Raw genomic sequence first — 26,010 nt, forward strand, 5'->3', positions numbered from 1 at the left:
TTATTTGTCACCATTAAGAGTCTGCATTTTAAACCGATTCTTGGACTGGTGGCTCGTATCCATCAGCTCGTTCAACTTTAGCACCTGTCTCATCCCCAGTAGCTTTTCCAGAACTACTACCTTCACCATGTAGCTCCATGAGTTTTCCCAATTCAAATTTGGGCTTCTTCAGCATTTTTACTTTTCTAACGAAGACATCATGGAGTGGATAAATAGATTGGCAAGCCTTTTCTATGTCTTTTCCAATGCTATCTGGAATCAGTTTATTGACCACCTCTTTCAGGTCGTTGGTCTGCACCTCTTGGGTCATGATCTCCATCATCTTCTTGCAGATCTGGCACACCTGCTGGTGCTGGGCGTAAGAGGTCTTCCGAATCTGATTGTTGCGCTTTTTAGTAAAACCCACACAGAACAGACGAAGCAAGTAACCATCGGTAGTCTTGACGTCAATGTGAGCTTCAATCATGGTCTGCCATTTTTTGACCATGGAGCACATTTTGTCACGGGTAAGATCCATACCATGAAAGTTAGTCAGGCAGTTTTTGCCCTGAACATCCTCAGTAATTAGCTTGAATTTTCTAAATGCTACTTCATCATTCTGCAGATCAGCAAGACTCACTTCAAAAACACGACCTTTGAGGCCATCAGATGCAATTTTGGTTCCTTGAGTTCTCGTGACCAATGTTTTCCCAATATTCCTTATATTGAACATAGCTGGTGCTTTCACATCTTACCAATCTTTTTTAGAAAATGGGTCAACCACTTTCTTCTTGGCTTCCTTTTTGCCTCCTTTCGTAAGGCGCTTGTTCTTGCCGACCCTATCCATTTTAAATACAGCAGTTGAACCCATTTTCTGAGGCTCCCACTCACACTTGGAAACTAATTCACCTAACTGGCTTTTCTTTCTGGGTTATTTCCTCCCTTACAGAGTGTTCTGCTTTCTGAACTGCAGCTGGAAATATGCTGGGGAATTTTTTAAGAAGGAGTATATTACTTGTGATTAGAGTTGAAATCACGACATAGTTATCTTCCATCTTTATTTTTACCATAATGTTTTTATGTGTCAACAGTTGAGAGGTCTTTCTGACCCATTGAGATTTGCTAGCCCTACTTTAGAACAGGAAACTCTTAAAAGAATAAACACAAGGTTGGTGGGACTAAGTATGTCTGCATGTAAGGAGTGGTGCTGGAGGCTCAAATATTGGTATCTCTTGACCAAAGACTTCTCTGAATATGTTTTCCAAAAATGATTATTAATGGGAACTGAGGGTTACTTTTACTTTGCCACATAGCCTCTTCTGAATTGGTAGACCTGGATTCCAGGTTCAACTCAGTCCCCACTAGCTGTGTAGCCTTAAGCATGTATTTTTAAAACATTTTATTTATTCTTGGCTGCGCTGGGTCTTCATTGCTGCACGTGGGCTTTCTCTAGTTGCGGAGAGCTGGGGCTACTCTCTAGTTGCAGTGGGAGGGCTTCTCATTGCGGTGGCTCCTTCTGTTGTGGAGCATGGATTCTAGGGTGCAAGGGCTTCAGTAGCTGCATCACATGGACTCAGCAGTTGTGGCTTGAGGGCTTCATTGCTCCACAGCTTGTGGAATCCTCTCAGACCAGGGATCAAACCACGGTCCCCTGCATTGGTAGGCGTGGATTCTTAACCACATCCAGGGACATCCTGCCTTAAGTAGATTACTCAACATTTCTGAGCCTTAGTTGGCTCCACTAGCAAAATAAGACCAATGTCAACTTCACAGAGTTGTCTGAGATAAAAGGTGAAGGCATCTAGGCATATCTTTATGATTTGAAGAATGAATAGCAGAGCTGCCTCCTCAACATTTTAGTGTGAAAAATTTTCAACATTTCTAGAGTTTAAAGAATTTTGTAGTAAGACTTCTCTGGTGGTCCAGTGGTTAAAAGCCACTTTGCCAACCAGGGAACTCCCGGTTAATCCATGGTCGAGCAACTAAGCCAGAGTGCTGTAACTACTGAGCCCAGGAGCCACAACTAGAGAGTCTATGCGCTGCAAAGAAAGATCCTGAATGAAGCAATGAAGATCTCACATGCCGCAACCAAGACTCAACACAGACAAATAAAGGAAGAATTTTATGGTAAACACTCACATGTTCATCATAGTGTGGTTGTGCCCATGACACAGGCAGGATCTTAGTTTCCCAACCAGGGATCCAACCTGGGCCCCCTTGCATTAGGAGCAGGAAGTCTTAACCAGTGCACCACCAGGGAAGTCATTGTATTAATTTTTAAACGCCATGCATATTAATTATTTCGGAAAAACTTGAACCGAAATTTAGGGTGGGAGGGTGCTCAAGAGGGAGATTATATATATATTTATGGCTGATAGCCCTTATTGCACAGCAAAACCCAACACATTATAACGCAATTTTCCTCCAATTAAACACACACACACAGATAATTTAAAACTTCCTAATTCCAGCTTCACCAAGCACCTTCCTAAGTCGAGTCGGAGTCGGGTGAGCGCCGCGGCGGGGAAGAGAGTAAACCTGTACGAGGTCTCTACCTCGGCCACCCCGGGTTAGGACAGGTGTGTGCGTCTTTCCGCAGGAGCCAGGACCCGCTTCCGGATCCGCGGTCGGGAGGTGTTGGGGCCGTTGGGACACAGTCCAGGACCCAACAAACGCCGAGGTCCTTGGTGGGTTCCACATCCGGCTCATCGAAACTTCCGGGCGAAAACGCCCCCCCAAACCCCGGTCTCGCGGCTCAGCCGCTTCCTGCTGTCGCGGCCAATCACCCGTCGCCGCGCGACGCGGGCAGGGAGAGTGCTAGAAGGCCCGGGGCCTTCCATCTTTCTTGAAGGCAAGAAAACTACCCTTTGCCTTCCAGTCCCTTACAAGTCCACCTGCAGAGCCATTGTATTTAAGGGCAAGTGAAAGATGAGAAGCCAGACGGACGCCATGTTTGATACGGTCAAAGGACGGCGCCCTTAAAGGCAGACAGAATTGAAGCCACGGTGTCGCCATATTTTCTGGAGGCACCTTCCGGGTCTCTTAACTCTGGTGTCTGTGTCCAAGCTGCCGTGAAGTGAATAAACACCGAGGCGGTCTATTTGTCCCCATCAGAATCCCGAATCCCAGCCCTGCTACTTCGGTTCCCTTGGCTGCGTACGGAAGCCGAGGCTGGGCGGGGCCTCGGGCTTGGGAGCCCTTCTTGTGGACGACGAGAGCTGAGGCCGGGCGTGGGGACCAGGCGGCAGCTGCTCGGGGCTGGGAGGCCCCCATGGCGCCGCCCCCGGCCCCGCTCCTGGTGCTGAGACCGGGGGAGACCGGGCCTGGTTGCAAGAAGCCCTTGGCCGTGAGGTTCGCGGACGTGGCCGTGTACTTCTCCCCGGAGGAGTGGGGTTGTCTGCGGCCCGCGCAGAGGGCCCTGTACCGGGACGTGATGCGGGAGACCTACGGCCACCTGGGCGCGCTCGGTGAGGCCCCGGGTCAGAGCCCCCCTCCTGCTTCACTGGGGTTCACAGGGGAGATCAAATAAGGACCTGGAGGATTGTAAGCCTTAATCCCGCCCTATCCCACCAACAGCACCTGCCACCTCCCATCCCTAACGTTTCAGGTACCCCCACGGGAGTCCTTGCATCCCACATCTGCTTCCTTCTGGAAGGCGCACTGGAGACCCAGTCCAGATTGAGCCTAAACTTTGAGGAGATGCCCTCACCCTGACGCGGGGGGCGCCGTCTTCCCAGGGCAGCCTCAAGCCAGCACCATGATCCCTGTTCTCTCCCAGGATTCCCAGGCCCCAAACCAGCCCTCATCTCTTGGATGGAACAGGAGAGTGAGGCTTGGAGCCCCGCCGCCCAGGATCCTGAGGAGGGGGAAAGCCTGGGAGGAGCTCTGAGAGGTGAGGGATGGTCCCAGGTCTTCCCTGCCTGGCGTTCCAGAGCTTCCTGTCTAGCAGTGTTTCCTTTCAGATCCCCACCTCCGGCACCCCGAAAGGAATGAAAGAGCCAACCGATGTTGGATACTACCTAAGGAAAAAAGGCAGACCTGATACAAAGTTTTCAGAACTTGAGACAACTTGAGACCAGAATAAGAATCAGGAGCCCAGACTCCCTGTCCTAGAAACGGTGCTCATTCTCTCATTTTCAGGAACAACTAAAACTCCCAAAGAGGTAAAGAACCTGCCTGCCAATACAGGAGACACAAGAGACAGGGGTTGGATCCCTGAGTGGGGAAGATCCCCTAGAGGAGGAAATGGCCACCCACTCCAGTATTCTTGCCTGGAGAAACCCATGGGCAGAGGAGCCTGGTGGGCTACAGTCATGGGGTCTCAGAATTGGACACAACCGAAGCAACTTAGCATAGAAGAATGAAAACAGCTTCAGGTCTGCCTTTTACATTCCTCAAGCAAAGCAAAGTGGTACAAGAGAGAATACCCAGTAATTGACAGCTTGGCTCTTCACTCCCCACTGGCCCTCACCAGAATGCTCATCAGCAAATGTCTTTCCTTCTCTGTAAATGCCTTAATCCTAGCAAAAAAATTGAGGAACCATAAAAATAATAGCTACTGCTTATTAAGCATTTACTAAGTGATGCTTCTACTCATGTAATCCTCCCAACAACCCTGTGAAGTAAAGAAAGCATGATGACTCCCATTTGACACATGGGGAACCAAGGCCCACCTAAGAGATTTGAACCCTGCTTATGGGTCGCTAAGGGTTGGACACAACTGAGCGACTTCACTTTCACTTTTCACTGTCGCATGGAAGAAGGAAATGGCAACCCACTCCAGTGTTCTTGCCTGGAGAATCCCAGGGACGGGGGAGCCTGGTGGGCTGCCGTCTATGGGGTCGCACAGAGTCAGACACGACTGAAGTGAGTTAGCAGTAGCAGTATGGTTTTTCAAAGCCGGTGTTATTCGCTGGGCAGTACTTTTCTGGCACTTCCCTGAGGAATAGCATCCTATAACCTAAGACAATATAAGCAAATGTGTTTTTAAAAGGAACTTGATTCCTGTTTCCTAGGAGCTACCCCCAACAAAAAGGAAGAGGAACCTGAAGCAGGACTAGGAGCCAAAGCACCGAGAAAGGCTCCTGGGAAGGAGAGGCCTGAGGAGCTGGTTAAACACAACCCTGGCACGACCGTCAGCAAAACCTCAGCCAGAGCACAGCCACCCAGACAAGCTGTCTGGGACCAGGGTGCAGGTGCTCAGCCCCCGGCCCCTGTACCCAGTGCGGATGCTCAGGCCAGCCAGCGGCGCCACGTATGTGCAGACTGCGGCCGGCGCTTCACCTACCCCTCGCTGCTGGTCAGCCACCGGCGCATGCACTCGGGTGAACGGCCGTTCCCCTGCCCCGAGTGTGGCATGCGCTTCAAGAGGAAGTTCGCCGTGGAAGCTCACCAGTGGATCCACCGCTCCTGCTCTGGGGGGCGGCGGGGCCGGAGGCCTGGGATCCGGGCTGTTCCTCGGGCCCCGGTCCGAGGTGACCGGGACCCTCCGGTGCTATTCCGGCACTACCCGGACATCTTTGAGGAATGCGGGTGAGCGGCTTCCGCTGGCAGGGTTTGAGCCTGACCTCGGCTCTGAGGACTCACTGGGTCCCAAGGGAGGCTCCTGAGTCAGGGCTTTGGGATCCACAGTTCATCCCTTGGGCTTTCCTCAAGGATCCCTCAAGTTTCCAAGCTTGTAAAAAGAGAAGTGCCTGTAAAGATTCAAATAGATCAAACTCGATACCCCCTCTCCCCCCATCTTTCTTAAAAAAAAAAACAACAACAACGAAGAGAGTGAGATGCTGGACTTTTCTCAAAGTGTTATCTCAGTGGCAGGTGCAACTAAGATCAAAACTGTCTACAAAAATCCCCACTGCTTATCTGCAGCAGAGGTAAATGCCGAGGGGGACTAAGGCTGAGGAGGAGGCCTCAGATGGAGGGCCTGGTCAAGCCCTAGGTCACTCAACCAACAGGAGGCCCAGGCAGTGAAGTGGGTGGGAAGTGCACAGAAGCACCAGATGCAGACCTCATGTCTGTAGCTTGCTCTCAAGGCACAGCTGGTAAGTCACCCACCCTCCCTGAGCCTCAGCTCCCTCATCTGTAAAATGAGGATCAATAATATCTACCTCAAAGGGTTACTGTGAAGACTGACATTGTAACAAGATAATATGTGTGGCAAAGTAAATGTGCAATAAACATTTGTTGAAAGAGTGAAAATGACTTGATATTTTCCACTTCAGATCATGAAAAGAAGTCTGCTAAGGAGGCAGGGATGAGTATCAATAGCTGTGTTTCCAGATGAGTCACCCGGGGCTCCAAGTTTCACTGCTACAAGGCCGCAAAGCTGGAAACTGGCACTGCCCACATATTTCTACTACTTCCTATGAGCAGTCAGATCTGGGCAGAACACAGATCAGGGCCTCAGGTAAGAGTGAAGTGAGGGAGCCAGCCTTGCCCATTGGGCAGTCTCAGCAGGAAAGTGAGAGCCCCACCATAGCTAGAGACCTTTCACTGAGAAAGGGCAGTCAAGGGACTTCCCTGGTGGTCCAGTGGTAAAGACTTTGCCCTCCAATGCAGGGGACTAGGGTTCAGTTCCTGGTGGGGGAACTAAAATCCCACATGCCTTGTGGCCAAAAACCCAAAATATAAAACAAGCAGTGTTATAACAAATTCAATAAAGACTTTAAAAATTATCTAAATAAAGAAAAAGGTCTTAAAAGAGGAAAAAAGTCAACATTCAGTGATCATATTGAATGACTTCTGTTGGAGACACTGCCTGGTGATAAAGGACTCCCAAGATGAGGAAAACTAATTTCCCTCATTCTGCAACACCATCTGTGGAATTTTGTGTAGGGCTCCAGGGACACACTGACTCAGGACCAACATTCAAAAGATTGATTGGGGCTGTAATGGAGGAGTCCAGAGGCACCACCATCCTGGTTGGTGATATACCAGGAAATGCAACTTGGAAGAAAAGGAGTGGTTGTGCTTCCTACAGCATTACGTAAGAAATGGTTGTAGTGAGATTTTTCAGGCAGAGGAAGTAGGGATGGAGACTTATTTCCCAGAAAGGATAAAAGATGGACACAGTGTGGAGTGGAGGTTAGAAGCATGGGCTCTGGAGTCAGACTGTCTGCCTTCAGATCCTGACTCAGCTGCTTTGTAACTGTGAACTTGGGCAAGTCACTTCTTGCTCCAAGTCATCTCTCTATGCCTTACTATCTTCATCTATAAAATCTGGATAATAATAGCATCTACCTCAAAAGACTGATGTAATGATTAAATGAGATAATACAGGATGACGCCTTGTACACTATAGTTTAACAAACATTGGTTATTGTTGTTATTCAAACACAATACAAAATAGTACGTGAGCAGGAGCAAGAGGAGACATGGGCAGGTCTTCTGAATCAAGGAAGTCTTCCTAGAGGAGGTACTTCAACTGTCCTTGAAGGATGAGAAAGATTTCAACCAGGATGGGCATGTATAGGGAATGATCAGCAGCTCCACTTGACTGAAACGTAAAGACTGAAAGTAAAGAATAATGGATACCAGATGCAGCCAAGAAGCGGGACCTATCTGGGAGGACCACAGATCCTAGTGGGGGATCTTGAGGTTCACCCTGTAGGCACTGAGGAGCATAGAAAGTCCCTGTACTCAGTAGGAGCGAGTTCCTGCTGTCAGAAACTGTCAGAAAGTGTCTTTGTCTGGACTTCCCTGGTGGTCCAGTGGTTAAGACTCCAACTTTCCAATGCAGGGGCTGAGGGATTGATCTCCGGTCAGGGAACTAAGATCCCACATGCCCTGTGGCCCAGCCAAATTAATATATATATGTCTTTGTCAAACAGTGTGCAGTGTGACCCATGAGAGGAGCCTGGGCATGAGACATGGGAAATCTACTGGGCATCTGCTCCCAGGTAGAAACAATTAGTAGTGGGACAAAGCTAGAAAGCAAGACTTTTTTTTTTTGCAGTTGCCCTTGTCTGCTGACCTTGGAAAGAAAGGTACTCCTGAGAGACTTCTGTCATAGAACCTGCATGGTTCAGTGAACTGACCAACATGAGCTGTGAACAAGTAAGTCCCAGAGGTTTCAAGCGTAGAGAGCTGCAGCAAGGGAGCCTAAGCACTAGGGCAGGTGTGAAGGTCCAGGGGTGACCAGTACTGGATGAGGTGAGTTATGGGGGGCAGGGGGAGAACTGAGAGGAGGAGCCACCGAGAGGGGAGCAGAACCAGACATAATGTGTCACGCAGAACTGCCCAGGTCAGCACTTGGCACAGAGCAAGTGCTGTCTACTCTTTCTCGTTTATCCAGTTAACACATACCTACTAAGCATTTGAAAGTGAAAGTGAAAGTGAAGTCGCTCAGTCGTGTCCGACTCTTTGCGACCCCATGGACTGTAACCTATCAGGCTCCTCTGTCCATGAGATTTTCCAGGCAATAGCACTGGAGTGGATTGCCATTTCCTTCTCCAGAGGATCTTCCCGACCCAGGGATCGAACCCAGGTCTTCCGCATTGTAGACAGACGCTTTACCATCTGAACATGTACCAGAACTCCCAAGCACTCAAACGACATACTCATTTCCCATGATTTAACCCCTAAACACAACCCTATTATGTACTTTTGGTAAACAATCCACCTGCAATGCAGGAAACCCTGGTTCGATTCCCGGGTCAGAAAGATACCCTGGAGAAGGGCTAGGCTACCCACTCCAGTATTCTGGCCTGGAGAATTCCATGGACTACACAGTCCACGGGGTTGAAAACAGTTGGACACAACTGAGCAACTTTCATTTTTTCTATTATGTACTTTTAATATTTAGGGTCAGTGTTGATGTTTGATAGAAAACAACAAAATTCTGTAAAGCAATTATCTTTCAATTAAAGAATAAATTAATTTAAAAAATTTTCAGTTCAGTTACTCTGTTGTGTTCAACTCTTTGTGACCCCATGGACTGTAGCACACCAGGCTTCCCTGTCCATCACCAACTCCCAGAGTTTATTCAAACTTATGTCCATGGAGTCAGCTATACCATCCAACCATCTCATCCTCTGTCATCCCCTTCTCCTCCCGCCTTCAATCTCTCCTGGCATCAGGGTCTTTTCCAATGAGTCAGTTCTTCACATCAGGTGGCCAAAGTATTGGAGCTTCAGCTTCAGCATTACTCCTTCCAATGAAGATTCAGGACTGATTTCCTTTAGGAGGGACTTGTTTGATCTTTCAGTCCAAGAAATTCTCAAGAGTCTTCTCCAACACCACAGTTCAAAAGGATCAATTCTTCGGCACTCAGCTTTCCTTATAGTCCAACTCTCACATCTATACATGATTACTATAGCTTTGACCAGACGGACCTTTGTTGGCAAAGTAATGTCTCAGTTTTTTAATATGTTGTCTAGTTTGGTCATAGTTTTTCTTCCAAGGAGCAAGCATCTTTTAATTTCATGGCTGCAATCACCATCTACAGTGATTTTGGAGCCCCCCAAAATAAAGTCAGCTACTGTTTTCACTGTTTCCCCATCTATTTGCCATGAAGTGACGAGATCGGATGCCACGATTTTAGTTTTCTGAATGTTGAGTTTTAAGTCAGCTTTTTCATTCTCCTCTGTCACTTTCATCAAGAGGCTCTTTATTTCTTCTTCACTTTCTGCCATAAGGGTGGTGTCATCTGCATATCTGAGGTTATTGATATTTCTCCCGACAATCTTGATTCCAGGTTGTGCTTCATCCAGCCCAGCGTTTCTCATGATGTACTCTGCATATAAGTTAAATAAGCAAGGTGACAATATACAGCCTTGATGTACTCCTTTCCCGATTTGGACCCAGTCTGTTGTTCCATGTCCAGTTGTAAATGTTGCTTCGTGACCTGCATACAGATTTCTCAGGAGGCAGGTCAGGTGGTCTGGTATTCCCATCTCTAAGAATTTTTCACAGTTTTGATCCACACAGTCAAAGGCTTTGGCATAGTCAACAAAGCAGAAACATGTTTTTCTGGAACTCTTGCTTTTTCTATGATTCAACAGATGTTGGCAATTTGATCTCTGGTTCCTCTGCCTTTTCTAAATCCAGCTTAAACATCTGGACGTTCACAGTTCACATACTGTTGAAGCCTGGCTTGGAGAATTTTGAGCATTACTGTGCTAGCGTGTGAGATGAGTGCAATTGTGGGGTAGTTTGAATATTTTTTGGCATTGCCTTTCTTTGGGATTGGAATGAAAACTGATCTTTTCCAGTCCCATGGCCACTGCTGAGTTTTCCAAATTCGCTGGCATATTGAGTGCAGCACTTTCACAGCATCATCTTTTAGGCTTTGAAATAGGCTCAACTGGAATTCCACCACCTCCGCTAGTTTTGTTCGTAGTGATGCTTCCTAAGGCCCACTTGACTTCGAATTCTAGGATGTTGAAATAAAAAAAAAATATTTAGAGCTCATCATTTTAATTTCTTCTCTCTACATTTAATGGAACAGAATGGAATCGCATACCCACTCCATTATTCTTTCTGGGAAATCCCGTGGATAGAGGAGCCTGGTGTGCTAAGGTGCATGGCGTCACAAAGAGTCAGACATGACTTGGTGACTACAGAACAACAGTGGAATGGCATAGGTGACCAGAAGCAGTATTTCTGACTTCCAGGTCCCTGCTTCTTGTCCTACCCCACATACAACTGCATCTTCGTGACCTGGCCTAAAATCCCACCTCTCTCAGGTTGCTGAGATTGTGTCTTCAGTGACCCATGATGTCATGGGTTCTGGAGTCAGAACACTCACTAGCTGTGTGGCCTGCAGTAAGGTCATTCCCCGGGGCTGTGGTCTACTGATCCAGAAGGGTACTTATCTCTGAAGTGTTCTGAGGGATTAAATGAGTTAACAGGCAAATGCACTTAGAACAGAGTCTGGCATGTATTAATAGTAAGTGATCGATCAAGGTAAGCTAATATTATTGATGTCTTACTCAATTCACAGAACCAACTGCAGTTCTTGTATAATTGGCCACTGTTCTGTTAGGAGAGCTTGGAATTGGAGGCACACTGAGATGGAGCATTGAAAGCAAATGAGTCCTGTCATCCCTTAATTCATCTCACATTTTAAAACTTTTTTTAAATCTTTTTTTTACTTCAATCATAACTTAATAACTTGAGAATCCAGTTCGTTTTCACAATGTCAGCTGCTGCTGCTAAGTCGCTTCAGTTGTGTCCGACTCTGTGCGACCCCAGAGACGGCAGGGGCCCGTAAATTCGAAGCGTTAATGTTGCATTTCTGGAAGGCGTCTGAAGGAGGCAGCGCCAGGAGGAAAGGCTGGATTAGGAGTCTGAAGACCCAGTCACTAACACGCTGCCAGACCTTGGGTCTTAACTGGGCTGCAGTTTCCTCTTCTGTAAAATGCCTGAACTCTAAGGCACTGAGAAGCATGCGTCCCAGTGCCCTCAGTAAGATACAGTAAATGTGTGAAAATGATAGATGTCTCTGCAGGGCGTAGACAATCAGTGTAGGAATATTTAAGAAACCGTTAGTAGAGGTATGGTGGGGGCTGGGGGAGAGGACATTCACTGAATATTCTACTGTAACCTTCTAAATGAAAAATAAACAAACATATGAGAAATAGTTTGTTAAAAATTTTTTTTTAAACACCAGGCCACTGAATGGGCCTTCTTTCGCGGATTGAGAAGGGGACGTTTGTTCGTATCGCCCCTTATTCCTGGCCCTGTGGCCACTCTTCCTCGCCGCCGCGCACCCGCGCACCCGCCTCACCTTTCACCCGCCAGATATGAGCGCGGACGCCGAAGCAGCTGCGGCCATCTTAACTATGGGCAAGAGGCCCTTGCAAGGCCACTGGCAGAATAGCAAGAGAAGACAACTCGAGGGGGGAATAAACCAGATCATCAATGCCTTTCTCTAAAATGGACGGTAGAGTGCTACCGCCTCTTCTGAGGGCGCCTTCATTTCTCGACCCACGGACCAATGAGTTCGGTTAACGGGCCGTTACCCGCCGTCCTAGAGGGGTCCCACTACAAGCTACTTCCGGTCGCCTGGGCCTGGAGGGACCCACCCCCACCCTGCACCGGAGGCCCAGTCGCTAGAGTCCACCCCCGGCTCCCGATCTGGGCGCCCAGAGGTGTCGGTGAAGACCCGGCGGGAAGAAGGTGGGAGAAGGCCGCGGGCATCGTGAAAGAGGCCCTATATTTTTTCCCCGAGGAGTGGGGTGTCTGCGGTGAAAAACCTCCACCTGGGCGCGTTCGGTGACGCCCAGCGTCCCGGATCTCCGAGAAGGGAAGGCAGTGGGTGGGAAGAGCCGGGCTGGGTGTCTGACTCCACTCCTGCCTCATGATAATTGGTTCCCGGGATCCTCGCCAGATCAGTCTGACTGAAATTCATGAGTTACCCTCCACTGTCAGATACCAATACTGGCTCCGCAAGACTTGTGCAAAAACTAAAGAACCTGTACTGGTCTTCAAGGCCCGTAACACTCAACATCTTCCTCTTTCTGTACCAGCACGCCATCTCATTGGCTCCTGCCAAGTAGAATCTTTGTATTTTGGACATGCTTCTAGCTTAATGAGTCTTTGTTCTTGCTGTTCTGTCTGTTACACACTACCCTCCAACTCTCACACCCTTCACTGCCTTTCTCAGATGCCATCTTCAAGAAATTTCTTAGGAGAGGGATGAATTGGGAGATTGGGATTGACAAATACTATATATATTAAATAGATAACTAGAGCTTCCCTGGTGGCTCAGTGGTAAAGAATCTGCCTGTCAATGCAGGAGACATGAGTTCAGTCCTGGTCTGGGGAGATCCCACGTGCCGAGGAGCAGCTAAGCGCAGGTGTCACAACTACTGAAGCCTGCTCGCTCTAGAGCTTGTGCTCTGCAACAAGAGAGGCCACCGCACTGAGAAGCCCTGGCACTGCAACTAGAGAGTTACCGCCACTCACTGAAACTGGAGAAAAGCCCTCCCATCAACAAAGATGCAACACAATCAAATCAATAAATAAAAATTTAAAAATAAAATAACTAATAGGGACCTACTATAGAGCTTAGGGAACTCTACTCAATACTCTAATGATCTATATGGGAAAAGAATCTAAAAAAGAATCAATGTACACGTAACTGATTCACTTTGCTGTACACCTGAAACTAACAACACTGTAAATCAACTATACTCCCAATACAAATTTATAAAAGAAGAAGGAAAGAAAGAGAGTAAAGAAATTTCTTCTGGAGCTTTTCTGCCCTGTACTGGAAGTCTCCAAACTGTGGCTCTGTGTCCATCTCTAGCCCTGAGCACAGTCTGCCCAGAAGTCCTCTCTGCACCTTTGCCAGCAAAGCTCCTACCTGGAATCTCTCTTAAAACACCTAGAACAATGCCTGGCATATATGAGGTGCCCAGTGTGCTGTGTGCTTAGTCGCTCAGTCGTGTCTGACTCTTTGTGATCTCATCTGACAGGTTCCTCTGTCCATGGAGATTCTCCAGGCAAGAATACTGGACCAACGTGTTGTGCCCTCCTCCAGGGGATCTTCCCAAACCAGGGATTGAACCCAGGTCTCCCACTCTGCAGGCATATTCTTTACCGTCTGAGCCACCATGGAAGCCCGAGGTGCCCAATACATTTCCATTAAATGAATGTAAAGGTGCCCTCAGGCTGCACCTTCATCCCCACACCACCAAGTGCAATCATGGTTTGCCTTTACTTACAACTTGGCCCAGTGCACGCCTCTCTCTCTTTTAAATGTTTATTTTATTTGGGTGCTCTGGGTCTTAGTTTTGGCAAAGGGATCACATGGACTCTAGTTGTAGCTCACAGGCTCAGTGGTTGTGACTCAGGGGGTTTAGTTGCTTCAAGGCTTGTGGGACCTTAGTTCTCCAATCAATGATTAAACCTGAGTCCCCTGCATTGTAAGGCAGATTCTTAACCACTGGACCACCAGGGAAGTCCACACAGGTAGTCTTCCCAGGAGTAGGAAGTCTGAAGGCAAGCCAGAAAGATGAAAAGTAGAATCGACGTCCCAGTTCCAGCTGGAAGGGAAAAATGTTTGTTGAGTAAGAAACACCCTCTGCATGTTCTTTATCGCTGACCTTACTAGTTTTTGCTGATCTGAATTTATGACACCCACTGGATATTGCAATCTTGACCTTCTCTTTCTCACTTAATTGGCTCTGAAGCATCCAAGTGGTCCCATGATTAGGTCATACTTTATGAATCATCCAAAGGTCAGTGGCTGTGTGTGAATTCAAGTTTAAGAGGGAGGCAGTTTGAGACTTCCCTGGCAGTCTTGTGGTTAAGATTTTGTGCTCCCAAGGCATGTCCCACAGCATGGCCAAAAAATAAAAGTTTAGGATGGAGACAGTTTATCTGTCTCTCAGGTCCCTGGTCCCATCACAGCTGCTCCTCTGGTTGAGAGTATCTCCTCTGTTGACCCTGGAGTGGGTGGGAATGTCCCTGACCTGCAAGCCCTCAACTGGCCAACACAGTCTAGAAGGGGGCTTCCAGGGACTGGGTACCCACTGAATGCTTCTTAGTGAAGTTTGGTTCTATCAGCCTGAACATGAGTAGACCTTGGAGAGTTAACAGGGAAAAATGTAAGTTTTGAATCTGTTTCCCAGCACTCATTCAGAAAAGTGATACATTTGGAAGGGGTCAGCAAAAGGAGTCTATCTGGGAGTTGTCATGAGGCCCTAGAGTCAGAGACACTGACGTGGTCTTTGAGCCTGTGGCCAAGGCTTCCTGTAGTCGGGGTTTTCCCAGGCCCTCAGCCTGTGCCCAGCTTCAACACCTGGCACTGACGACTTACCTTCATCCTCACCCGGAGTGCAATTATGCTTTACCCTTACCTTCAACTTGGCCCAGGGCACTCTTTTTTTTTTTTTAATATTTATTTTATTTGGCTGTGCCAGGTCTTAGTTGTGGCATGTGACGTCTTCGTTGCAGCATGGGGGATTTAGTTTCCTGACCAAGGGTTGAACCCAGACCCCCTGCAGTGGAAGCACTGAGTCCTAACCACTGGACTGCCAGGGTAGTCCGGGCCCAGTGCACTCTGGGGAGGGACCCGTCACCTGCAGCTAGTGCTATACCTCTCATCCGATTTGCTGACTCACACAGGCAAGGAGTCTTACTACTGTCCCCACAGTGGAAGGTGCTGCAGCCAGAGGCCAGAGCAGACCCACCAGCCTGGTGCTGTGGCCCTCAGAATCCCATCTAGGGGAGCAGACTCCACCCTAGGCTCTTCTCCAGGAGGGTCCAGACCCCCCTGCAAGTGTCCAGGACTACCCAGGGCTCTCTTCCAGGTCTGTGTGTGATGGGGTTGGGCACTGACAGATGACAAAAAGCCTTCAGTCTTAATGGAAATGTTCTATTGTCTTTTTTGTCTTTCAGGGGGCCTGAGAGGCAAGGAGGACTAGGGCCCCTAGTCAACTCTGTGCCCTTAGTCCTTGTCCTCTACTGGCCACCCTCCAACAAGCCTCTCTCTTTAGCCAGGCTGACCCCTCCCAAGTTTATGTCTTCCCCTTCCCTTCTTCTGTTGAGATTTTTTTTTTTTTGGCTGTGCTGAATCTTAGTTGCAGCACGAAGGATCTTCGATCTTCATGGTAGCATGCAGGATCTTTAGTTTCAGCATGCAAACTAGTTGCAGCCTGTGGGATCTAGTTCCCTGATTAGGGATCGAATCCGGTCCCCCTGCACTGGCAGTGCAGAGTCTTAGCCACTGGGTCACCAGGGAAGTTCAGAGATCAGTTCTTTACTTGCCCAGCTGCCCTGGGGAGAAGCAGCCACCAGATACAAGGAGTCTGCGAAGGTCTCAGGGAGGCCTTTGGAAGGAAGGAGGCAAACAGACCAAAGCTCCAGAGTAAGCCCCCAGACCAGCAAATGTGAAGCGCTTGTCCATGAAGTGTGTGAAATGCAGTGATTGATTTATCTGGCCAAAGGAAAAATATCAAGGCTTCTTAGGCAGGGTATATTTATGAAGGCTTGTGGGAAGCACTGAGTAGGCAGTCAGTAAACGTGTCTAGTGAGAGAGAGAGCTTGGAGGTAAAAATGATGAAGAGAGTTGGTGCCATTTGCTAAGACAACACCCCAGGGGCGGCAGGCAGAGGGAAGTAAAGGATGAGTTCAGCTTGAGCCTGCAAAATCCGAGGTGTTTGTGGGCCATCCATGCCAGGGCACGGTGGCAAGTGGCTCTGGGACCAGGAATTCAAGGAACTCGCCTTGCTGCTGCTGCTGCTGCTAAGTCGCTTCAGTCGTGTCCGACTCTGTGCGACCCCATAGATGGCAGCCCACCAGGCTCCCCCGTCCCTGGGATTCTCCAGGCAAGAATACTGGAGTGGGTTGCCAACTCGCCTTGAGCTAGAGCTAAATGGATGTTCGGTAGGCGTCCTGAAGGGTACGTGGGGAGGGGGTAAGCTTACAGTAAGAGGGTCCTTCCGACCTTTCTCAAACCTCATCTTACCCTTCGCCGGCTGCCCCCACGATCTCCTGAAGCTGAAGTTCCCAGAATTTCAAAGCTCGATCAAGTTTCTTTTTCCCGCTCCATTCTTTTACTCTCGACAGTGCGGGAAGCGTGCGGTCACCCAGCGATGGGCCAGCCACGAAACCTAACGTCTGAAATCACTGCGCGGAGCGGGCCGGAGTCGGGGCTGGAGGTCGCTGCTCCAAGTCTGGGCGGGGCCGCGGCGAGGCCTCCAGCGCGGCGGGCGCGGGGACCCGCCGGGGAAGCCCGGCCTCCGCGCCTCCGAGGCCCGGCGCCGCGCTGGAGAACGCCTCCCCCCCTGCCCGGGCCGGTGGCGGCGCCTTCCCGGGCGCCTGTAGCCGCCGCGGCCATGTTGGCTGAGGGCTCGAAGACAAAGCCACCTGGAGACAGCAGGGTGGCGTCATCCGGGCACGATGGCGCGGGAGCGAAATGCGTGGGGCCGCGTGGCCGCCGTCTCTTAGGAGAGCACCTTCAGCCACCTGCCCTCAGTGTTCAGCCACCCTCGTGGACCCTCGAGGGGCCGTTCCTGCTCTCCCGGCCTCCCGACCGCGCCCTGACTCTTGAGCCCGGCCGGGGAGCGTTCTGGATCTCGGAGGCTCCGCGGACCCCGGCGGGTAGGGGTGGCGCCGGCCCGCCGCCCGGAGGGCATTCACGATGGCGCCGCCCCCGGCCCCGCTCCCCGCGCGGGAACCTAACGGGGTCAGGCCCCAGGGGGGGACATCCGAGCCCGTGAGCTTCGCGGACGTGGCCGTGTACTTCTCCCCGGAGGAGTGGGGGTATCTGCGGCCCGCGCAGAGGGCCCTGTACCGGGACGTGATGCGGGAGACCTATGGCCACCTGGGCGCGCTCGGTGAGGCCCCACCTGCCCGCCTGTGCTCACAACCCCGTCCACCCCGCCCAGCCTCTGGATCCTGCACGTGGAGTGGGAGGGCCCAGGAAGTCGGGACCCTGGGCTGCGGCCTTCCCCGCAGCGTGGGCTTTGCGTTCTCTCCCCCTTCCCTCCAGGCTTCCGAGGCACCAAGCCAGCCCTCATCTCCTGGGTGGAAGAAGAGGCAGAACTGTGGGGTCCAGATGCCGGGCCTCCTGAGATGGGAGAGTGTCTTACAGAAGCAGACACAGGTGAAGTAGTGGGGACCTCCTCTGGGTCCTGCCCGTCATGTTACCCTCTGCCAGCTCCTTACCTGCTCATCAGTTTCCTGCCTGAATTGCTTTCCCAGCTAAGGTTATAATTATGCCTGATTCCTGCCTAGCTTCTGGATTCAGCCTAGAAAGGGCCCGAGAGTGTGACCCAGGCATCCCTGCCTCTCCACTCCCCAGCTCCTCCGAACCTGAGCCCCTGACCTCTAGCTGGTCTCTGAGTTCCTCTGAGCACCACATCACCCCACCTGTTGTTAGCCTGTTCTCTAGCTCCTCCACCACCTCCTGTGTTCACTTTGGTTTTGTTATATTTTTGTTGCAGCCTCCTTTCTCTTGGCTGGTACTGTTTTGTTCCTTTGGTTCATGCTGTCCTCCTGTTGCACTTGTGCCCAGCCCCTTTGAACTTGGCAATGCCTGCCTCCTTCATGCCTCTCAGTGCTGTTCCCGCTGCTGGCTGCATACTTAACATCCACTCATGCTCTGTGATCTAGCTCAGTTGTCGTCCCCCAACCCCCATTTCCCCAGCTCCCAGAATGTACTGTGCCCCTGTCCTTCCTTCTCTTTTTGTCTCTACAGTTTTTCTTTCTGTCCCGTGCGACTGAGGGTAAAGTGTAACTTCTAACTTCCCTGCCTGTACCGAGCTGAGTCCCAGAGGCAGCTGTATCTAAAAGGCTTCTCTGACCCCATAGTGGGTGTGGGCATCAAGGACCAGGATAAGCCGAGGTCTGAGCTCTCCCCTTGTCTCCCAGCAGTTTCCGGAAATCAGGCAGAAAAAGGACAAAGAGGAGGGAGGCAAGCACTGGGGAAGATTCCTTCTGTGGACACTCAGCTTCCCGGGCTGACGGCTCTCAAACCCCTCTCTGCTGGCTTTCCTTATGGTTGGCAGCAGCCACCGAAGGTGCCTCGCCGGGGTCGCCCGCCACTCTCTGCCCACCCCCCGGTCCCCAGAGCCGACCGGCGGCACGGCTGCTACGTGTGCGGGAAGAGTTTCGCCTGGCGCTCCACCCTGGTGGAGCATCTCTACACCCACACGGGCGAGAAGCCCTTCGGCTGTCCGGACTGTGGCAAGGGCTTCAGCCAGGCGTCCTCTCTGAGCAAGCACCGGGCCATCCACCGTGGGGAACGGCCCCACCGCTGCCCGGACTGCGGCCGGGCCTTCACGCAGCGCTCGGCGCTCACCACCCACCTCCGGGTCCACACGGGCGAGAAGCCCTACCGCTGCGCCGACTGCGGCCGCTGCTTCAGCCAGAGCTCCGCCCTGTACCAGCACCAGCGGGTTCACAGCGGGGAGACCCCCTTCCCCTGCCCGCACTGTGGCCGCGCCTTCGCCCATGCCTCCGACCTCCGGCGCCACGTGCGCACCCACACCGGCGAGAAGCCCTACCCGTGCCCAGACTGCGGGCGCTGCTTCCGGCAGAGCTCGGAGATGGCCGCCCACCGGCGCACCCACAGCGGCGAGCGCCCCTACGCCTGTCCTCAGTGTGGCAGGTGCTTTGGCCAGAAGTCAGCCATGGCCAAGCACCAGTGGGTCCATCGTCCAGGGGCGGGGGTGCGCAGGGGTGGGGGTGCCGGTGGGCTGCCTGTGCCCCTGGCCTCTGCCCGAGGGGACCTGGATCCCCCCGTGGGCTTCCAGCATTACCCAGAGATATTCCAGGAGTGTGGGTGATGGCTTCATGGGTGACAAGGCCAAAGGTGAAGATGTAGACATTGTCCGAGGCCCAAGATGGCCTCAGGGGTCTCAAACTCAGGCAACTCCAGGGAGGTCACAAAATTCCCAGAGGGCACTGGACCTGGGGGTGGGAGGTGAGGACCATTTTATCTTAGGCCTTCACTAGTTTCATCTGCTGAGACCTTGTCCCCTGTGGTCCCAGACTCTAGAGCCCCCTTTGTTGAGTCAGGGCTGAGGTAAGAACCCCCACTAGACTTCCACTCTGGGAAAGGCTGTTTCTCAGCTTAGGTGTAAGAGGACTGAGGTGGAGAATTTTGTTTTATCCACTGATTTGACTGGAGAAGTTAAAAACTGACGGCCAGGTACTGAATCTGGTCTCCCAGCAGCCTTTTATAATACATGTAGTTTTAGACCAGCCAGCATTTTTAAGTGTTATGAATTATTTGTTAAGATGTAAAAATCAGGCTATTTCACACAGAAAACCAAATTTCTGGCCTATTGAAAAAATCCAAAGATTTGGCGACTTGACCTGAGCTCCCACAAAACCACCATTGACAGGAGCTTAGAGGCCCCTTTGAATGGAGCCCAGGCTCTTCAGTTCAGCCCACCTGCCAACTCAGCACTTCCTGACCAGTGTCAGCTGCCACTTGTCATGGCTGTTTCTGGCAAAGCAGGCCCTCTCCATCTGGCATTTTCTACTCATTTACATGACCTGTTGGACTCCTGTAGTCACTTTTTAAACAATATGTATTTTTAATACATAAAAATATGTATTTATTTATTTGGCTGGTCTTAGTGGTCTTAGGATCTAGTTCCCCAACCAGGGATGGAACCCGAGCCTGCTGCATTGAGAGCACTGAGTCTTAGCCACTGAATTGCCAGGGATGCCCCCTCCTGTAGTCATTTGAGTTTACAAACTATAGTCTCTGGCATTCAGTTGTTTTTGAATCAAGGATTCAGGTAGAGAGCACATTTGTGAAAGGGCAGCAGGAGAGAAGTAAAAGCAGGCTTTTCTGTTAGATCTTGGCTCATATTGCATTTTATGGTTTACAAAGGACTGTCTTGTTCATCAACTCAACTCACCCTCATAATTGCCTCTGGAAGGAAGCATCTGCTTGGAGAGGACAGGTCATCAGGAAGAGGCAGTTAGGACTGAATCTTTTCAATATTTATTTATTTGGCTGCATTGGGTCTAGTTGTGGCACACGAGCTCAGTAGTTGGGGGTGCAGGTTTAGTTGCCCTGTGGTATGTAGGATCTTTGTTCCCGGGCCAGGGATTGAACCTGCATCCTCTCCACTGGAAGGTGGATTCTTAACCAGTAGACCACCAGGGAAGTTCCAGGACTGAATCTGTTGCCCCAAACAAGTGGTGGCTCCACCTCGGCACCCCTCAGCTGACTTGCACTTCCTGTTTCTGAAGGAGAAGGACCCAAGAGCCCCTGTGATGTGTTGGATCTTTGTTCCCTTCTTGGGCCTCCCTGGGAGAGTCCTATGGCTTAGGCTTTGCCACTTTAGGCTGAGATAGGAAGGCCTCATTACTTTTTTTTTTAAATGGCTTTATTTCATTTAATCTTTTGCTCTCTGGCATGTAGGATCTTTGTTCCCTGAGCAGAGATCAAACCTGTGCCCCTTGCATAGGAAGCACAGAGCCTTAACCACTGAACCAACAGGGAAGTCCCTCATCACATTTTTGAACTGAAAGAGATCTGAGGCTTTCCATCCTTTTGCAGCTGGGGACACAGACTGGGAAAGACCGAGTAACCTGCCCACGATCTCACACAGGGCAAGAGACACTAGGATTCTGGGTTTCCTTCTGTCTTCACACCACTCCTGAGTTCCTGGCCAGTGTCTCAGCCAGGGTTCTGGAGGCATCTCCCAGACAGGGACAGAGCAGCCCAGTGTTAGTGAAGCCCAGGTACAGGATGAGTGACAAAGCCACCAAGGCAAGGGAAAAACCGGCCTGAGAGGAGAGTTCCAGGGCCAACAAAATCAAACCTTGCATCTTCACTCTCTAGGATCTCCATCACCAGCAAAGGGGGACTAGAACAGGAACATTTGGGATCAGCAGCCAGAGGGAACTGTGCTTGTCGATATTCCCAAGCTCTGCACAGAATCCCTCCCCCATCACCCTGCGACTCCATTATTCATCTTCCACTCATTTCTTTGTGGTCAGAGTCCAGCATTGCCCAGGTGATGGAAGCAGCCAGCCATGGACAGACACTTTCCTGCCACTAGTCAGGACAACCTTTCACCTCAAGTAGGATTAGCAAGGGCCTATGTCCTCGGTTGCCTTCTGACAACTCAGCCCTGTGTCTGGCCTAATTTAGGAAGAAACCAGATTTGTCAGCCTAAAGGAATTTCTAAAGGAAGAGCTTGAAAATTTGGGGAAAAGACTGTTTAGGTAAACTGATGAACTGACTTGATTCCAACCTAATTGGCCCCACCAAGACCTCTCTTAGCCTTAAGTTCACTGGGAGAATCTGCCAACTGTCACAAGGGAGATGTGGGAGTGAGGAGAGGCACCTTGGCAGTAGTAGCTACCTTTTAATCCCCCAAAGAAGCCATCCTTCTGCCCTTCAGCACTGCCTGAGGAACACACAGCCTGCAATACCAGTTCTCAGGGCAGCCTCAAAGCCAGATCTAGACCCTGCCCTGAGCTTGCAAATTAAAAGTATTGTAATTACTATTTTCTCTTGAGTACTTTGAAGTTTTCAAGACTTGCTTAAGGCCCTCAAACCAAATCCAACTCCTCTGCTTCCTGCCCTCCTGACCCAAATTTCCTCCACTTAAGGAGTTTTTGAGAGTCATGGAACACCTAAGCTTCAGTCTTGCCCCCTTCTTAGCTCCTCACTCCTTGGCACGGATTCTTCCCCCTGGCCCCGCTAAAGATAGGGCTTCCCTTTAATTACTGGCTACACTGGGTCTTCACTGCTGTGCATAGGCTTTCTCTAGTTGCAGCAAGTGGGGGCTACTCTCTAGCTGTGGTATATGGGCTTCTCATTTCAGTAGCTTTGCTTGTTGCAGACCATGGGCTCTAGAGCGTGCAGGCTCAGTAGTTGTGGCTCACAGGCTTAGTTGCATCCAAGGCACGTGGACCCTTCCCAGACCAGGGACTGAACCCATGTCCTCTGAATTGGCAGGCAGATTTTTAACCACTGGACCACCAGAGACATACCATACATAGGTCTTTGAGGCTCAGCCGCGAAGCAAGTTAAGCCAGGAAGAGGGTTTTTCTAGGGCTTCTTTGGTGCATCAGGAGAAATGCTTATCTGTACTAGTGAAAACCTGAGCCCTACCCACATGGCCTATCCCTAATGTGTCCAGGTCATGTAAAGGGTATTCATTTGAGCTCCAAAGACCCCCTAAGTCTGGGCAGGGTCGGGGGGAGGGCGATATTTGTTTATGTGTATCTTTCTAGGAACATGTGCAAAGACATTTATGATTCAGAGGCTAAAATCTGCCCCAGACCAGTACTTTTCAAAGTAAGGCCTCTCTGCCGCAGAATTATATGTAGTATCTTTTCAGAAGCAGCTGTCTCCCTGGGCCCTGTCCCTAGTCTGTTGAATCAGTATTTCCAGGGATGGAATCTTATGCCTGCTAAAGTTTGAGAGGACGACTGCTCTGAACAGAAAACTTATTTTTCGGGCTGCTCTTAGCTTTACAAGTATAGGGGTTGATCTCTGGGCATGTTCCGAATATGTCAGGCCAGCCGATGACCTTGCCATACACACAGATTCCCATTTCCTTTGTTCTTCCCAAAAGGGCCTGTGCCATGACTGGTCTTTTCCTGGGTACCTTAAATCTTGAATATACCAGGACATCGCTTGTAGCATCTGACAGAAGTACTTTTACTTATTTTTTTAAGTTTTTTTTTTCTTCTTTTGACTATTATTTATATTTGGCTGCACTGGGGCTTTGTTGCTATGCAGAGACTTTCCCTAGTTGCAGCAAGTGGGGGCTACTCTTCGTTGCCGTGTGTGGGCTTCTCATTGCTTCTTGTTGCAGAACATGGGCTCTAGGGCACCTGGGCTTCAGTAGTTGTGGCACACAGATTTAGGTGCTCCTCAGCACATGATCTTCCTGGACCAGGGTTCTAACCCATGTCCCCTGCATTGGCAGGCAGATTCCTAACCATGGCACCACCAGGGAAGCCCCAGAAGGCCTTTCAGAGGGTTTGTCCGTTGCATGCAGGGAGGAAGCAGATCACAGAGGTGCCTCTCTCACACTGAGAACCTACCTTGAATGTGGGCCAAGCCACCATAAACCAAGGCTCTGCCCCAGTGCTGCTGCACATCACGGGATGATTCTGTGGATAAAGTGGTTGCCCAACTCAGGACACACACACTCAGGGTCAAGTTGGAACCCTCATCAGAGGCTTACCTGTGCTTCTAGCCTGTCACTGCTATGGGCGTGTGGCAGGCAGAGGCTGGCTGCCTCTTGAAAGCCCACTGATGAGAGAGGACAGGTGCTGGAGGAGGCTGCCTGGCAGTCGGTCATGTACTAACAGACTGAATTTCCACGTGGAAATACTGGTGCCAGAGCCAAATGAAGCCCTGGCCCCACACCTGCTACTCATGGGGCTTGAGGCTTGTGCTATGAAGAGTCCAGGCAGTGGACCACGTCAGAGATGGGGCTGGAGGGCTCACTATACACTTTGCAGGGGACAGCTGCTCTCTGGTATGAATTTCCTGGTAGGTAAGAAGGTTGGATGTCAAAGAGAAGTGTCTCGGGAAGGTCCTTTGTGTGCTTTGGCAATGATCAGAAGATGCCCCAGGTCCCACTCTTCCCATAATCACTGCACTTGTAGGCTCTTCTGCCTGTGGACCCTCTAGTGCTGGACCCTGTGATGGGAGAGAGGTATGGAGCTGGAAGCTGATCCTTTGGAGAGCAGAAAAGGACTTCTGCTTTATTAGTAGAAAGGAGTCTGTCTGTGATTGTTTGTAAGCCTCTACTGAGAACTGTTTCTCTCCAGCCTTTGCCCATTTGCAATTCTCCAAATTCTTGTTCTCATCGCTTTTCAGGAGAATGGAAGATGTCATCTTTCCTCTCAACCAGTCTCCTTCCTTTGTCTGAGCAGGCGACAGGAGAACAATCTATGGCTCCTGCATCATTCACAAAGGGAGAATTTGGTTCATTGGTTGTCAAGAACACTAGTTTTAGCAGCAAGGGTAGAAAAAGGTCAAGAATTGGCTTCTATTGTTGTCTTTCCAGGATCACTTTTCCTTTGATTCAAAGCTGCACCTATGTTTCTCAGGTTGCCTTTCTCTAGAAGCCTCTATCGAAGTCAGACAGGAGTGGAAAATTCTTAACTGCCTTAAAGGCCAGATGGTTCTCTATCCACTTCCCCTCCTGAACTCTATTACCCTCACCTGAAGGAATTTTCATAGGATCCTTGCCTCCCAGTGAGAAAATCCAGGAACCAGGGACTAAAGCTCCAAGGGACTGAGTTAAACTCAGGCTTCGGAGCAGGTTGAGGGGAGAAGCAGGGTAACAGAAAAGGAAGCAACCTTCTTTCTGCAGCAGGATCCCCCCCAACCCAACCTCCTCTGACCGGACTGGCCCCTTTGGGAACCTGGGACCTATGAGAAATAGAAAACTGCTGGGAAAGGGAGAGAGAGGAGCCAAGGGTGTCTGTCCTCAAATCCCTGTCTTTCATTCTTCAGAAAGATAAACTTTAATGAAGGGTAAATGAGGGCGGGAAAAGCCCTCAAAGTACAGGTCAGAGAAGACGAGAGACGCCAAGACCTCCCTCGCATTCCTCCCGGGGGCACTTTTGGAGCACGGAGAAGGTGGAACCGGCCTGCGCACCCTGCAACCAATCAGAAAGGTGCCTCGCGGTCCCTGGCGACCCTTAACGCTTAATAGTTGGTGTAGTGGTAAGAGGCGGGATGGTGAGAGCACGAGCTCCACCAACCAATCGCGGAGCTCCCTGGGAGGGACGGGCGGTGCCTCTGGAAACTGGAGGCGGGGCTGTTTCCTTGGCAACGATCCTAGCCCTCCCAGAGCGGGGGAAGGGTGGAGATTAGGAGAAGCAGCGAGGTGCGGGGGGCGGGGGGGACCAGGAGGAGTGAGGGCGGGAGCTCCCGTATGGGGGAGTGGAGTTCGAAGAGGGGTCCCGGACTCAGGTGCCTCGATGAGCCTAAGTCAGGGGTGAGGTAGGGGGAGGTCTGTCCAGGCTCCCGAGACGCGGCCAGAACTGACCCCAAGGCCCGGGAGGGGAGAGGAGCTAGACACCGCCCCCGCTGGCGCCGGGAAGCGTCGCTCCTTCTCGCTGACCTTGGTCTCTCTTGTTGCCTCGCCCTTGGCGACAGGCACTGACGGACGCAGGGCCCTGGAGACGGACAGATAGGCCCTCGGGCGGACGGAGACCTACGACACAGGCACATAAACTGCCCCAGCCTCTCCCGCGGGCTCCAGGGCGCCCAGTCTTCCCCCCACCTCGACGCCGGGGCCATCCTGCCCAGGGTTAATGCCAACGAGTTTCCACCTCCAGCCGCTCCTAGAGAGGCCGCGAAGCTAGCCGGCGGGGGAAACTGGCCGCGGACGGACACTTCCTGTGCGGAGGGGAGGGGGTCGGCCAGCCGCAGCCCAGCCGGGGGCTGGGAGGCCAGACGACGGGGTCTCGGGTGGGGAGCGGTATCGGGGGGCAGCAAGGCGAGTCGTGAAGCCCTTCACCTCCGAGGCCACGACGCTTGGGGGCCTGCGAGGACCCCAGGGCAAGCCGAGACCTTGTGGGTGGGGGCGGGGCCGCGGGTAGGGGAGGGGCCCGGCGGGCCGGAGAGGCCCA

The 26,010-nt window shown here is 51.0% G+C and overlaps 2 protein-coding genes and 1 pseudogene across 6 annotated transcripts; 2 read left to right on the top strand and 1 right to left on the bottom strand.

Moving 5' to 3' along the window:
* Positions 1-850, bottom strand: LOC138076152 (small ribosomal subunit protein eS1 pseudogene; annotated as a pseudogene).
* Positions 851-3,204: 2,354 nt separating this feature from the next.
* Positions 3,205-6,122, top strand: ZNF688 (zinc finger protein 688). Of its 2 annotated transcripts, XM_068967653.1 has the most exons (3): positions 3,205-3,446; positions 3,758-3,871; positions 4,995-6,122. In XM_068967653.1, the coding sequence occupies exons 1-3, from the start codon at positions 3,251-3,253 to the stop codon at positions 5,513-5,515; spliced, it is 831 nt and encodes a 276-aa protein (XP_068823754.1). In that variant the 5' UTR covers positions 3,205-3,250; the 3' UTR covers positions 5,516-6,122. The 2 variants fall into 2 exon arrangements, with proteins under 2 accessions (XP_068823754.1, XP_068823755.1); XM_068967654.1 differs by lacking the exon at positions 3,758-3,871.
* Positions 6,123-17,004: 10,882 nt separating this feature from the next.
* On the top strand, positions 17,005-19,220 carry LOC138075702 (zinc finger protein 764-like). 4 transcript variants are annotated; one of them, XM_068967652.1, is made up of 4 exons: positions 17,005-17,267; positions 17,423-17,536; positions 18,304-18,772; positions 19,025-19,220. In XM_068967652.1, exons 1-4 carry the CDS (start codon positions 17,072-17,074, stop codon positions 19,218-19,220), a joined length of 975 nt encoding a protein of 324 aa, XP_068823753.1. In that variant the 5' UTR covers positions 17,005-17,071. The 4 variants fall into 4 exon arrangements, with proteins under 4 accessions (XP_068823753.1, XP_068823752.1, XP_068823751.1 ...); XM_068967651.1 differs by having other exon boundaries at positions 18,307-18,772; XM_068967650.1 differs by having other exon boundaries at positions 18,304-19,220.
* The last annotated feature ends 6,790 nt before the right edge of the window (positions 19,221-26,010 follow it).

The sequence above is a fragment of the Capricornis sumatraensis genome, chromosome 3 (genome assembly GCF_032405125.1).
Source record: "Capricornis sumatraensis isolate serow.1 chromosome 3, serow.2, whole genome shotgun sequence".
NCBI lineage: Eukaryota > Metazoa > Chordata > Mammalia > Artiodactyla > Bovidae > Capricornis > Capricornis sumatraensis.

What these genes read in the sequence shown, in the direction of transcription:
- ZNF688 (XM_068967653.1), top strand. Translation starts at nt 3,251, where the DNA reads ATGGCGCCGCCCCCGGCCCCGCTCCTGGTGCTGAGACCGGGGGAGACC. An exon ending in CGGCCACCTGGGCGCGCTCG is followed by an intron (nt 3,447 to 3,757) that starts GTGAGGCCCCGG and finishes GTTCTCTCCCAG; the next exon opens with GATTCCCAGGCCCCAAACCA. An exon ending in CCTGGGAGGAGCTCTGAGAG is followed by an intron (nt 3,872 to 4,994) that starts GTGAGGGATGGT and finishes CCTGTTTCCTAG; the next exon opens with GAGCTACCCCCAACAAAAAG.
- LOC138075702 (XM_068967650.1), top strand. Translation starts at nt 17,072, where the DNA reads ATGGCGCCGCCCCCGGCCCCGCTCCCCGCGCGGGAACCTAACGGGGTC. An exon ending in TGGCCACCTGGGCGCGCTCG is followed by an intron (nt 17,268 to 17,422) that starts GTGAGGCCCCAC and finishes CCTTCCCTCCAG; the next exon opens with GCTTCCGAGGCACCAAGCCA. An exon ending in TCTTACAGAAGCAGACACAG is followed by an intron (nt 17,537 to 18,303) that starts GTGAAGTAGTGG and finishes CTTGTCTCCCAG; the next exon opens with CAGTTTCCGGAAATCAGGCA.